Raw genomic sequence first — 12670 nt, 5'->3', positions numbered from 1 at the left:
GGCCGCATCTACCCTCCAACATGCACCGCCGCTCACCCTAGTACGAGAGACAGAGAATCCTATGCCTAGCCCAACCCTCGCATTCCGATCTCACCCTGACCACACATGCGGTAGCACGACACCACCTGGCTCGCCTGCGGAAAATAAGGCGAGCACGTGGAGGAGACGAGACACGATCACCACGCGAACGTGCGTGCGCGCGGTGGCGCCCTGCGAGAAAATAAACTCCAACGGTAGCGCATGTGTATGTCCCCCGTTTCCGATGTACGGTCGCCGTTTTGATTAGAAATCCCCAGGCACGTAGGTGTTGGGGGTGTGGCAGGCGCTTGGCATGGTGCCTTTCGATTGGTACCGATCGCCGCTACACGTGTCGATAGGGTGTGGTGCCGCGATTCTCCTTGTCCCTCATCGGCTTTGAACATGTAACAACCCTGGGAAAGCGGGTGGTTGGTAAACCAACAACAAACTTCATAGAAATATTTTGGTTTCGCAAGGAGAGCAAACTAAATTGATATGGTTGAGAACTGAGAAGGTATGGCATTCGAAGAAATAAGATGCATGAGAAGGTCATGCCAACGAGGGTTTTCACTTCAACCCACCTGATTTGATCTCCGTGATCAACATATATGGTGTGCAAACGGATGGATGCATGTGTTGTATGCGTGATATAATCATGATGTCAAACTATAAAACATCATACTATATATGTCACCAAATTATGTATTTGTGACTGAAAGGTAGATTGAAAGTAAGCTAAATTACCTGGCTGCATGGGTGGGAAAAAAGACAAGAGATTGCCTAGTATGACGCTAAGATATCTCCAGTTATTATCAGTATTAGCAACACTAGTCATCGGATAGTGTGACACAAATTTGTCTAGAGTTATCGTCAACTCTCGCACGAGACCATTAGATATCGACTAACTAGTGTGACATGAGTATGTCTGTAGCCATCTCAATAGTGACAACATGACATGCATGTCTCTAGCTATTGTCAACTCTAGCAACGTAAGATCATCACATATCAACAAGATAGTGTGACACATATATGGCTCTCGTTAATGTCACGATGGCAAAATGAGACAATTAGATCTCCACTCTATATGCTTCACAAAATGAGACAATTAGTTACCATGACAACTCTAATATTTAACATTATCTCGGTTCTTTCCAAAGGTTGCAACATCGCATTACACAACAAGTCATTGATATATTAGTGATATGTACTCGTTATATTTTCTCTCGAGACAAAATTAGAGGATCATATATATAGATGGCAAAATAATTATAGACTAGAAACGAAAGGAAATAACCCATATCTCTTAAATTTTTTTTTATCATATTTTATATATTGCTCATTACATCTACAACACGTCGTATCAACAACTAAATTCAATTTCTAACCATATAACCAGTACTAAAATCGAACCTAACAACTACAAGCATGCTAACTATCTTTAAAAATATATGTACATATTATTAAAAAAGATATAAATAATAACCCATGTGGTAAAACCAGTAATGCAGAATATGGCAAGTAGGATGGTGCGTATCCTGCAGTTACCCTGGGGGTTGTTTATAAACCCTACGGGGCGAAGAGCCCAGAGACGCCGCGACGCAACACGTCGTGCGCAGCGCAGGGTTTTGCCGAGATTTTCCCAAAAAAGGGTATTGCCACCGCACCGAGAAAAGAAAACGATACACGGCGAAACACACACACATACAGCCTCTCTTCCTCTTCCTCCTCCGTCCGGCTCTCCCGATTGGCACCCAGGCGGCCCAACCCGAGCCGGCCGCCGTGCGCCGCCATGGACGGCTTGCACGGTACGGACGCTTGCTTCTCCCCCGGGAGGGCTATGTCACCGCAGGTGAGGCCCCCTGGGTCACCGGACATAAGGTAACCCTCGGCGCTGGGATTGGGTGGGTTTCTTGGGAGAACGAAAAGATTGGTCCTTTGGCGTTGTCGGGCGGCCGTCTGATTTGCGCGTTGATATTTTTCCTGCTTTTGTGTCTTGGTCGGGTGGCGGCGGGATTGGATTGCCGGTGGCGCAGTCAGTACCTGGCGGAGTTGTTGCAGGAGCACCAGAAGCTGGGGCCATTCATGCAGGTGCTCCCAATCTGCAGCAGGTTGCTGAATCAAGGTGAGAGTTTTGATCCAGCTTTTATTTGGAGATGCTCTCGTTGCTATGTTCCTTGGCAGATAGCATTGCTGCGTTAGATTGGATTTTGTCCTGCTGTTCACCATGGGCAAATTGCTATGACTTGCCTTTGCTCGATAAAAACTTGCTCTGTGACTGTCTTTCGATTTCAGCTGCAGTGTTTTTGTGTCGTGGATCCTAATAGGATGAAAAGTCTCATCTGTTCTTAAGAAACACAGTGCCTTTTCTTCAGTGGTAGGATGTTTTTCATGTTAATGGTATGTGCTAATGTTTGCTTATGGACGCATGCTACCAGAGATAGTGCGGGTGTCCAATATGCGTCGCCAACATGGTGTTGGGGATTTTGAGAGGCTGCCAGTCATAAACCCGAACCAGATGCATACGTCCCCCATGCCATTTTTTTGCGGAAATGGTTTTAGTCCATGGAGTGGGATGCATGATCCAGAGGTAATTGCATTTCAGTCATCTAGAATATTTGATCGCTCGGCGTCATGGGCTGCTAAAACCTTTCTACAAAAAGGGAACTCTATGTAAGAGATATATGTAACTTGATAAGTTGCTAGACATTTTCTGAAGTGCAATCCATGCAAGGACTTAAACAAAGAAATATGGTAATGATGATACTTTAGTTAAGATCCACACCATATTAATATGTCTGCACTCATAAAGTTTATCCATCAAGACCCTCTCGAAATAAGATCACTTTCAAAGAGTACTATGTATGTGGACTCTTATATAGATATAAGCCAACAGGTGGTCAATGGCCTCCATGAAGCTTTTCTGTATTGATATCCTAGCAATAGTTCAATCCTTTTTAGTTGAAGCTTTTCTGTATTGATATCCTAGCAATAATTCAATCGTTTTTAGTTGGAAGTGGTATTATCATCAGCTTCTCTTCCGTTTTGTACTGTTAATCTACTTCTTCCCCTCCCCTTTTTAATATTTGTGCTTTGAATAAACAATCACTGCAAGAATTTGTAGATCATATTATCAATGTAGCACACATATCATTGTTTCTACTCCCCTTCACTGTTAATTTTCATACCGCTATTTCCAAAATAAGCATACTCTATCACAACTCACATCCATTCCATTCATCAGGTGAGAGAAAAGGGGTCTAAACATCCGTTCAAAAAAGGATGCAAATGTAATTAGCACTCTAATTATCAAAGACAAACTGCTAGAACTTAAAATTGTAGGACTAACTCTCTCTGGTGCTTAAGCCACAATAGTCCTTGAAAGTGAAAACAGTTTGATGTAAACCAACAATTAAAATTTCTGTTATCTTCCATTTCACTATTACATTATTTCCATTCTCTTCAAATTTTCCAAACCACCAAGGCAGTATTCTTGTCGATTTCTATCTTATTAGTTTCAATTCTACACCACCATCATTCATAAGCTGATCTGAACCTGTTATCCTACAACACTTACATCTGCACCCAAATAGTCCAAATCACCTGAACATTCTTTGAACTCTACACCTGCCATGAAGAGAGAGCTCAGAGCTATTATCTGAATTTGCAAGTCTGTGTCATATCGAGCTCTGTTCGTACAAAATGTTTGGAAAGAAGTTGCAATGCATCCAAACAAATGCTTGAAAAGAAGTAGGAATACATATTTTTATACTGAAAGGTCTATGCTCAATGTTATATATACTTGCCATTAAAGGCTGAAATATAAAATCAAGCTGATCTCTTGCTCCTATATTGTAAGTGTACAATTCATATTATGTGCTTGCACAAAGAGGCAATATTTTCCTTCGTATTTGCTTTTGCTGAGAGCTAGCAACTAAAGAATCCATGTTTTTCCCTGAATGGGAGTTGAAATATTTAAACAAGGAGGTTTATAGTTCTTAGAAAGACATTTTTATGCTTGCATCTGCAGCATAACACATGTAAGTTGTAACTGAATCTTGAACATACTATGAAAGCATTTGGAAGCCCAGATGAACTGTTTAAGAATGAATTTTGATCTGTTCATTTACGTTTGGCCTTCTTGTTCAATGTTATAGTGTCACTCATTTCTTTTGACAGAACAATGGTGCCCATTTCTTACATTCTCCATATTAAATCCAAAGAAGTACATCACCTTAACATTCTGTTATTATTGAGCAGGGAGTAGGTGTGCTACAAGGAGATATGGGCTGGCAAGGACCCCCACAAAGCCCCTCTTCTTACATTATCAAGAAGATTTTGCGGTTAGAAGTACCAATAGATACATACCCTAATGTATGTTTTTATCTTTCATATTTGCAAGGGTTACTGGTACAGCCGTATGGCACCATTACTTATACTACTTGCTGTTTTTGTTCAGTTCAATTTTATTGGTCGTCTTCTTGGGCCAAGGGGAAACTCTTTGAAGAGGATTGAAGCCTCTACAGGTTGTCGTGTTTTCATCAGAGGGAAGGGCTCAATTAAGGATTCTGGCAAGGTGAGCATTACTCTGGAATTAGGCTGATATGACTGTGCACGTTAGCCTTAAAATGACTGGATGATCGTTTTTAAGGTTTTGTTGTAGTAGGCACTGACTTTCTGATTACATCCAGCAAGCCTACAATGTTAACATGCTGCTCTTTTCATTTCGTAAAGGAGGAACAACTCAAGGGAAGACCTGGCTATGAACACTTGAGTGATCCCCTCCATATCCTGATTGAAGCTGAGTTACCGGCTAATGTCATCGACTCAAGACTTGCAAAAGCACAAGAGATCCTTGAAGAGTTGTTGAAGCCAGTGGTATGCATATGTTTTCTCAACTTTCTCATCGTCCTTTCTGTTTTTTCAATCAGCAGCTATTGAACGTGAAACAAGCCAAAGTATCCAAACATGGCAAAGAAAGATCTTTGTATAACCGAGGCAAGGGTCACAGAGAGTTCAGGATTGGTGATAATGAACTGATACTTAAGTCAATTGCTCTTACTCCCATGTTTCTTTTAAGCAGACTACTAAGTACTAACCCACTAGACTAGTGCTATGATTTTTGCCAGCAACAGAATATCTTCTTCAGAGAAGAATACACAATCAACTTCTTTCTTTCGGTTTCTAAATCCTAATTCTTTTATACTTGCTGTACAGGACGAATCACAAGACTACTACAAGAGACAGCAACTCCGAGAACTTGCCATGTTGAATTCACCACTCCGAGAGGAGAGTCCACATCCTGGTTGTGCTCCTCCTAGTCCCTTCAGTAACGGCGGCATGAAACGAGTGAAACAATGACCAGAGAGGCTCGTTCCTCCCTGTTTGACTCTTAAGAAACCCCAACCAGTCCATGCCTTCACAACCTAATTTTTCATGCAGGCTTTCATGATGGTGTTGGCAGTGTGTGACATCCTTTACTGTACTAGCCGGTAAATTTTGATCTCCCATGTGACATTAGCCTTATGAGTGACAGATGACTATGATTAGTGTATCCTCTGTGGCTGTATAATTAGAACATTTGATTTATTTGTTACTGGTAATGCTGAGATATAGTACTGTGCAGAATTCTGAGTTACAGTGAGCTAGTGTACTGGGATTTATCTTACGTTGGTGGCTTATCTGTGCAACATATTTGCGAGCTCTTCACAAATAATACTTTGCAAGCTGAAATAGATATCTTATCTCGAGACGAATGTGGCTATCTGCAACCATGGATTCGAGTTCAGTTGTCCAGAATTCGCTTGATACTTTAGTGGATTATGCAGTTCACACGGGCAGGGGAACTAATGTAGCGTGTACACTGTAGCAATTAATCTTAGCCATCTAGATTTTGACCATTTTGATCGAATGTATTTCATGCATCTACCATTTTATATTGGTCCGTATTTCATTTATCGGCCGGTGTGGCCGTCATTTGATTTACCGACCACCCGTAGCCATAGCAGGGTGTGCTCCATGCCTTGCCGGAGCACCGCTGCATCTGGATTGTCTCCTGCATCGATGGAGTGTCCTAGAGTCCTTTTGAATGGCGGAGACCTGGCTTGGCGCTGGTGGCGTACGTCCTCGTTTGCTGCCATTGTGGCTGACCTACTCGCTCGTGGCATTGGGCCAAACTCGTTAGGCGATCGTTCGTGGCGGCAGGAGGGGGCTTGTTCCATACGTTCTAACACGCTTAAGAGACCTGTTACATTGCTTTCGATGGAGCTTTGAAGGACTCTAGTTTTGCTTGCAGAAAAGATGGAGAGTGGCTCCCCTCGTTCACCTCCGCCGAGTCTCACCCCTAGCCTGGTGTCCACTGCCACCCAGCCTATGGCGCCACTACTCCCCTCACCAACAGCGGCATCCTCTCCCCTCTCTCCTCTGGCTCGCCCCTTCTGGCCCGATGCCCCAAGCTCGGGAAGGTCGAAGGAGCAGTGCTAGCTCTTTGACTCCCCTCGTTCCGGTTCTTCCTTGATGGCGTATTCTCCAACCGTGTTGCCTGGTCACATGGACCCAACCTTGCCTGTCGTCTGTCCACTGGCGGAGCAGAAGGGGAAGTCCGTCCTCCTTGTGGATGGGTCTGAGCATGTCCCCGATCCCGCTCCTTCTCATGGCTTCATGGCTGCTGCTAGGCGGGCTCAACTGGCCATGCCTCTGCCCCACAGTAACCCCATTCCTCGGCCAGAAGCTGTCCCGTCTGTCCGGGCCGATTCCGATGGCTGGACTTTGGTCAAGGGTCCTCGCTGACATCGTTCTCCACCGGTTGGCCATCATCGCAAGCCGCCCTCACCTCCCAAGCGTAGCCTGCCCGCTGCCTTGGATGGCTGGTGCCTCAACTGTTTGTCATGGACGCATCGTTGGGCGGACTGATGTCTTCCTCCCCGGTGCTTCCGTTGTAGAGGGTTCTGGCACCATGCCAGAAATTGCAAGCGGCCGCGTCTGCCTCCTCGGAGTCTGGGGACTCTGATAATTGGCGCCAATTTGATCGTTCCTCCACCAACGTATCCACACCGACTAGTTTGGGTGCTGCGGTTCCCTCCCTATCAAGCTCCTCCGGCCCCGACACCGACAGCTCCATGCCCTCTGGATCCATGGCCTTGGGGCCAACTCCACCCGGTTCTCCACCAGCGAACTTGGGTCGACTATCACCAACGATTCCATTCCTGTACGTCGGCTCTTAGACCTCCGCCTAGGATGTTGTTGTCATAGGCACCTCTCCCTCCCCATTCCATCACATCGTCCTCTGGTCGATGGCGTTCGTCGGGAAGGACAACCAACACCGGTGGGCTCTCCTGGCCTACATTGATCGTGCTCAGCAATGTTTCTCAGCTCGCGAGCTCTCCAGCCTTCTCTCGAGCGGGCTCTCTATTCTGACAGAACAATTCAGCATCAAGACCTTCTTCCCCGACAACTTTTTAGTTGTCTGCGATTCCCAAATTGACCACAACGCCATCCTGGCCGACAGTTGGAGGCTTCTGCCGGTCTATGTCGCTTGGTTCTTTCGTCCATGGACACGGTTGGCCTACGCGACTGGCGTTGTCCTAGACTACCAGGCGGTTGTTGCCTTGCGTGGCATTTCGCCTCACACATGGTTAGTGTCCACTACCCAACATCTCCTCGGCGATCGCTACTGGGTTGAGAGGCTCGACGTTGCGGACAACGTGGTGGAGCAGGCGGACCTTGCCATTCTGCGTTTGGTTGCTTGGTGCAACTCACCTCAGGGCATCCCCAAAAACGTTGTGATGGAGGTGACAGAGCTGGAGAGCATGCTTCAATACGAGGATCCTTCCATGCAGCAGCTTTTTGCTAATTTACCGCCTTACTTCATGGAGAAGAGGTCCTTGTGCTACAACATCTCGATCCACCTTGTCTCTCTAGCCGAATTTTGTTCTCCTTCCTCACCAAGCAGTGACGACTCCATTCCATTAGAAGATGGCGTTGGCGAATTCGACGGCCATCTGGCCAGTGGTATGGGTCATTCCGATTTGCCGTGGGGCTGGCGGTTTTCCAACTTGTCGTTGCCCTCCTCGACATCTGGGCATTCCTCTCTGGTGGGTGGTCATCCTAACGATGTTCGTTGGGTGGCTAATGTTCTTCCAGCGCCTTCGAGCCCGATGCACATCTCCTTCGGCTCAGTGTGTGGCTTGCCTCCCAAAGCGGAAGCTCTCTCGGGAGGAGCAGGTGCCTCGCGTCACAAGCTGATGGCTTTTGGCATGCCTTAGACATGGCTTTCAAACCCTATCGTCATCTCCCTCTCTGCTCGTGATGGGCCTACCGCTAGGGCCTTTGACCCTATGTCTGTAGAGCTTTGCTCAGATCCAGGTGTAGTGGGAGGTCACCAGGGTCTTGTGACTATGGAGCGTTCCTCTCTCAGTCCAGAGACCCATGATCAGGCTCCGCCTATGTGCGGTCGACACGTTTCGCTAGTGTACTCAAGGTGCCATAGGTTTCCCAGGTCCCATGAGGGTCTTACGCTCGCGGAGTCCCCTGGTGCTACTGTGGAATCTCTGCCATGTGTTGGGGTCCCTACTCGTGCTAAGCTTCATACCCTGGTGTCCCACAAAATCAAGCTGGTGTACTTTCATCATCGGATTCGCGCGCCTGGTGCTAGTGGCGCTCCTTGGTGTGGGCCTCCGGCCCCTTGCCCCTTAGAGCCACAGTCCATGGTGGGCCTCTCTCCTCAGAGCCCACTACCTCGCAACCCATCTTCTAGGCGTTGTTCCTCCGTGGGCTGTGGTATGGTTCCTCCACGGGCTCCATTTGGCGGCACTCTTCTCAGGTGGCCAGGGTTCACCGTGCCCATTGTTGGACGGTACGCATGGCTGGCCTCGCAAGCTCTCTCGTCGATGTGCATGCGCTGGCTAATGTCTGCACTACCACGACTATTACAGCAGGTGGTACTGCTGCTCCCACGGTCGTGTCCTTTCTTCAGGGACTCACCCAGCAGTTTCCATCACCGTTGGCAATTCCGCCTCACAGGATTGCCGCCTCGCCATGCCTGGAGCACGGTCCTAGGAGGATCAGGCGTCTCGCTGTGCAGTCCTCCTTCTCGGCAGTGCGGCCGTCCAAGCGAGGGGAGATTATTCTTATGCGTTGTCTAGGCATCGTCAAGGAGGGTGAGGCAATCTCACTGCAACTCCACCAAGCGTATCTTTAGCTCTTTGAATGCCCTCTGTCCGACCAACACCTCCACGCCATACATGATCTCTTCCCTTCTCAGGCGGCGACAGTGGCAATGTTTGCTGACCAAGGGCCGAGCTGCTAAATTGCTTGATCTGCACTGTTGTGGCTCTCCATGGATAACTATAACAATCTTTGTTGGAATGTTCGTGGCCTAAATTGCAGGGCCCGCCGGGACATGATTCACGTGATGATCTCCGATCATAACACTACGGTTGTGTGTCTGATGGAAACAGAGCTCGATGTACTAAACCATTTTATGCTTAATGAAATCTGTGGCCCCGCCATCTCTAGTTACTCCTTCCTGCTGGCTTTGGAGACTAGGGGTGGCATTCTTGTGGCTTGTCGTTCAGGTGCTCCAATACTTTGTAACTGTGCATGTGTCCTCTATGTCGAACAATCTCTTCTTCTTAACTGCTGTGTATGGTCCTATTGATGAGGCCTCGAAGGAAGCTTTCCTTACCGAGCTTACGGGTGTTCGGGCACAGTTGCCAGGTCCTTGGCTTGTTGTGGGCGATTTCAACATGATCGCCTCAGCAACCGACAAGAACAATGCCAGGATCAATAGAAGGTCCATCAAAAGGTTCCACGACTTCATCAATGCTCAAGAGCTCAAAGACCTTCATCTTTTCGGACGTCGCTACACATGGTCGAATGAAAGATCCTCCCCTACCCTAGTGCATCTGGACCATGCGCTAGCTTCGTCGGAATAGGATGCTGAATTCCCAAAAAGCTTCTTGCAGGCACTATCATCAGAGTGCTCTGACCACTGCCCGTTGTTGCACTCAACTTTAGTTGGTACGGTCCGCAGACGGCATTTCCATTTTGAATCCTTTTGGGATAAGCTGCCAGGATTTCTCCTCGTTGTGGAGAATGCTTGGATGTTGAAACCAGCTGAGCTATCCCTACCGCCTCTCCACAGGATATACTTATTGCTCAGGCGCACTGCAATAGCGCTTCAGCGATGGAGTACCAAGCACCTGGGTACTTTTAGAGAGCAGCTTCTTATAACGCGCGAGGTCATCTCTCGCTTTGACGAGGTGATGGAGGACAAGGCTCTTTCCGCGGCCGAGTCTGAGCTGCGCATTAAACTCGAGTTCTTGCATCTTGGTTTGGCCTCCCTCGAACAGACGATCGCTTAGAGTCATTCGAGAGTGGCTTGGCTTTGCGACGGCGACGCGAATACCAGGCTGTTTCAATCCTTTGCAAATTTCCACGTGTGATAGAACTCCATCCTTTCCCTCTCCACGGCTGATGGATTGGTTTATTCCCACCAGGTGATGGAGGAGGCGTTGTTCTAGCATTTTAATTCCATTCTAGGTGTAGCCAACCTCGTGCCTTCTCTGTTGATATGCAGGACATTGGAATTGAGCCGCTTGACCTTCAGGATTTGGATGCATCATTTGTTGAGGTGGAATTGATGTGCGTTATTAGGCAGATGCCCCTCAACAAGGCCCCGGAGCTGGATGGGTTCTCAGTGGAATTCTACCATGCAGCTTGGCCAGTCATCGACCACGACATCACGTTGGCCATCTATGCCTTTGCCTCAGGCGACCAGAGGGGTCTACACCTGCTCAACAACGCTTACATCATCCTTCTTCTAAAGAAGGAGAATGCCTCGGCGGCCTTGGACTACCACCCTATTAGCCTAATCCACAGTATCGGCAAGATTATTACCAAGGCGTTGGCCCTTCGGTTTGCTCCTCGTCCGACTTCCATTATCACTAACTGTCAAAGTGCTTTCATCTCCGGCCGATTGATTCACAACAACTTCATATTAGTGCATTCCTTGATGTGGCTGCTCAAAAGATCAAAGTGCCCCAAAATTCTTTTCAAATTGGATATCTCCAAAGCCTTTGATTATGTATCCTGACTGTTTCTTTTCGAGACGGTCTTGGGGTTTCGGTCAGAGGTGGTGTGGCTAGATCGAGTCTGTGTTGGGGACATCTTTGACTCGTATCTTGCTTAATGGTGTTCCTGGGCCGTCCCTTTGTCGTGCTAGAGGCCTACGTCAAGGCGACTCCCTTTCACGTTTTCTGTTTGTGATGGTGATGGACACTCTTGCTCGTATCTTCTCTAAGGCTGGAGGGGTCGGTTTATCACACCCGATTTTAGTGGACAAAACTAAGTGCAACTTATGTGTGTTCAGGAAATTTAACACACATAAGGACATCACAGGTGAAGTAATAAAAGCAATACTTTTAACTTACAACTGTTTAACTCTTACATTAAAGACTTCACCTAAACATCATAATAGCTAAATGATAGCAACTAAACGATGACAGCGGGACAGAAGCATTGGCGACCTAGCAACTCCACAGGCACCGAACGGAAGACACACTCCTAATACACCAGGTCGTCGTCTTAAAAATCTTCAAAGTCTTCCACTGAGCAACATATGCATTGCGGGATATAGTAAGGGTGAGCACATAGAGTACTCAGCAAGTGTGAAAAATATAATGATATGTAGGCTTACAACAAGAATAAGCTAACACATGGTATACTTGCGTAAATGCAAGTAAAGAAAACAGTAATGTAATTCAAAAGCATTAAGCAGTTGTTAAGTGAATATAACCCAACAACCCGACAACTAACCATTCAAGGTTAACCATCCCATAAACCATAACCAACTAGTACCACCTGTCTTATACCACAACCATATAATCAAGTGAGGATCCAAGTCTCCCATAATCGAGGACATGGCTGTTATAATAGTTTTACACTCTACAGAGGCTGTCCAACTTTTAGCCACGAGTCGTGATACCCATGTTCTTGCAAGACACTTAACACATGCCAGTGGTGTGTGACCAGGAGATCACTATGAAGCATGGTCCATCAATTAGGTCTTGGTACCCCAACGAATGCCAGCCATGTGTCTAATTGATATGCTAAGCCTTACCCATATCGGCCTCGTATTTGAATGGTACTTCTTGGGTTGTCGCTCCTTGAACCGGTCCTTATATGTGACACTTGGGAAAATACTATCCAACATATAAATAACCAACAAAACCTAACATCTTTTCTTGGAACGTATCCACAATCCCACCACATGAACCACCATTATCAAACCAACTTCTTACCCAAGTCCTAGGATTCCATGTTACTAAAACAAGTTCATCATCACCATTGCATATATCCACTAAACATATATATGACACTTTTCAACATCCCAAAAGCATAGCTAAGCAAATCTAACCAAGAGACTTATATCAACTACCCCTTAGGCTTCAAAGAACGTAAAGGAAGAACTAGGTAAACTTTAACATAGGTGACTACCCATCAAGTTGACAGACATTGCATGCAATTTTGTAAAACAAAATATTTAAAATATATGTTCAAGATGATCAAGGACACTTGCCTTCTCCTTGCTGCTACTTAGTGTACTCTAGCTCCTAGTCTTGACGTTCCTCAAACTGATCCGGGTGTTGTTGTC

General features: G+C 46.6%; 1 protein-coding gene across 1 annotated transcript; it reads left to right on the top strand.

Annotated features, from left to right (window-relative positions):
* The first annotated feature begins 1708 nt into the window (after positions 1-1708).
* Positions 1709-5655, top strand: LOC133929089 (KH domain-containing protein SPIN1-like). The gene is made up of 8 exons (XM_062375689.1): positions 1709-1896; positions 2052-2140; positions 2454-2605; positions 4276-4389; positions 4475-4591; positions 4750-4893; positions 5233-5384; positions 5458-5655. The coding sequence occupies exons 1-7, from the start codon at positions 1808-1810 to the stop codon at positions 5374-5376; spliced, it is 849 nt and encodes a 282-aa protein (XP_062231673.1). The 5' UTR covers positions 1709-1807; the 3' UTR covers positions 5377-5384; positions 5458-5655.
* The last annotated feature ends 7015 nt before the right edge of the window (positions 5656-12670 follow it).

Source organism: Phragmites australis, chromosome 9, assembly GCF_958298935.1.
Source record: "Phragmites australis chromosome 9, lpPhrAust1.1, whole genome shotgun sequence".
In the NCBI taxonomy this organism is placed as follows: Eukaryota; Viridiplantae; Streptophyta; class Magnoliopsida; order Poales; family Poaceae; genus Phragmites; species Phragmites australis.
The sequence above is the reverse complement of the archived record's forward strand: the minus strand, read 5'-3'. Positions and strand labels throughout refer to the sequence as shown.

What these genes read in the sequence shown, in the direction of transcription:
- LOC133929089 (XM_062375689.1), top strand. Translation starts at nt 1,808, where the DNA reads ATGGACGGCTTGCACGGTACGGACGCTTGCTTCTCCCCCGGGAGGGCT. An exon ending in CAATAGATACATACCCTAAT is followed by an intron (nt 4,390 to 4,474) that starts GTATGTTTTTAT and finishes GTTTTTGTTCAG; the next exon opens with TTCAATTTTATTGGTCGTCT. An exon ending in CAATTAAGGATTCTGGCAAG is followed by an intron (nt 4,592 to 4,749) that starts GTGAGCATTACT and finishes CATTTCGTAAAG; the next exon opens with GAGGAACAACTCAAGGGAAG.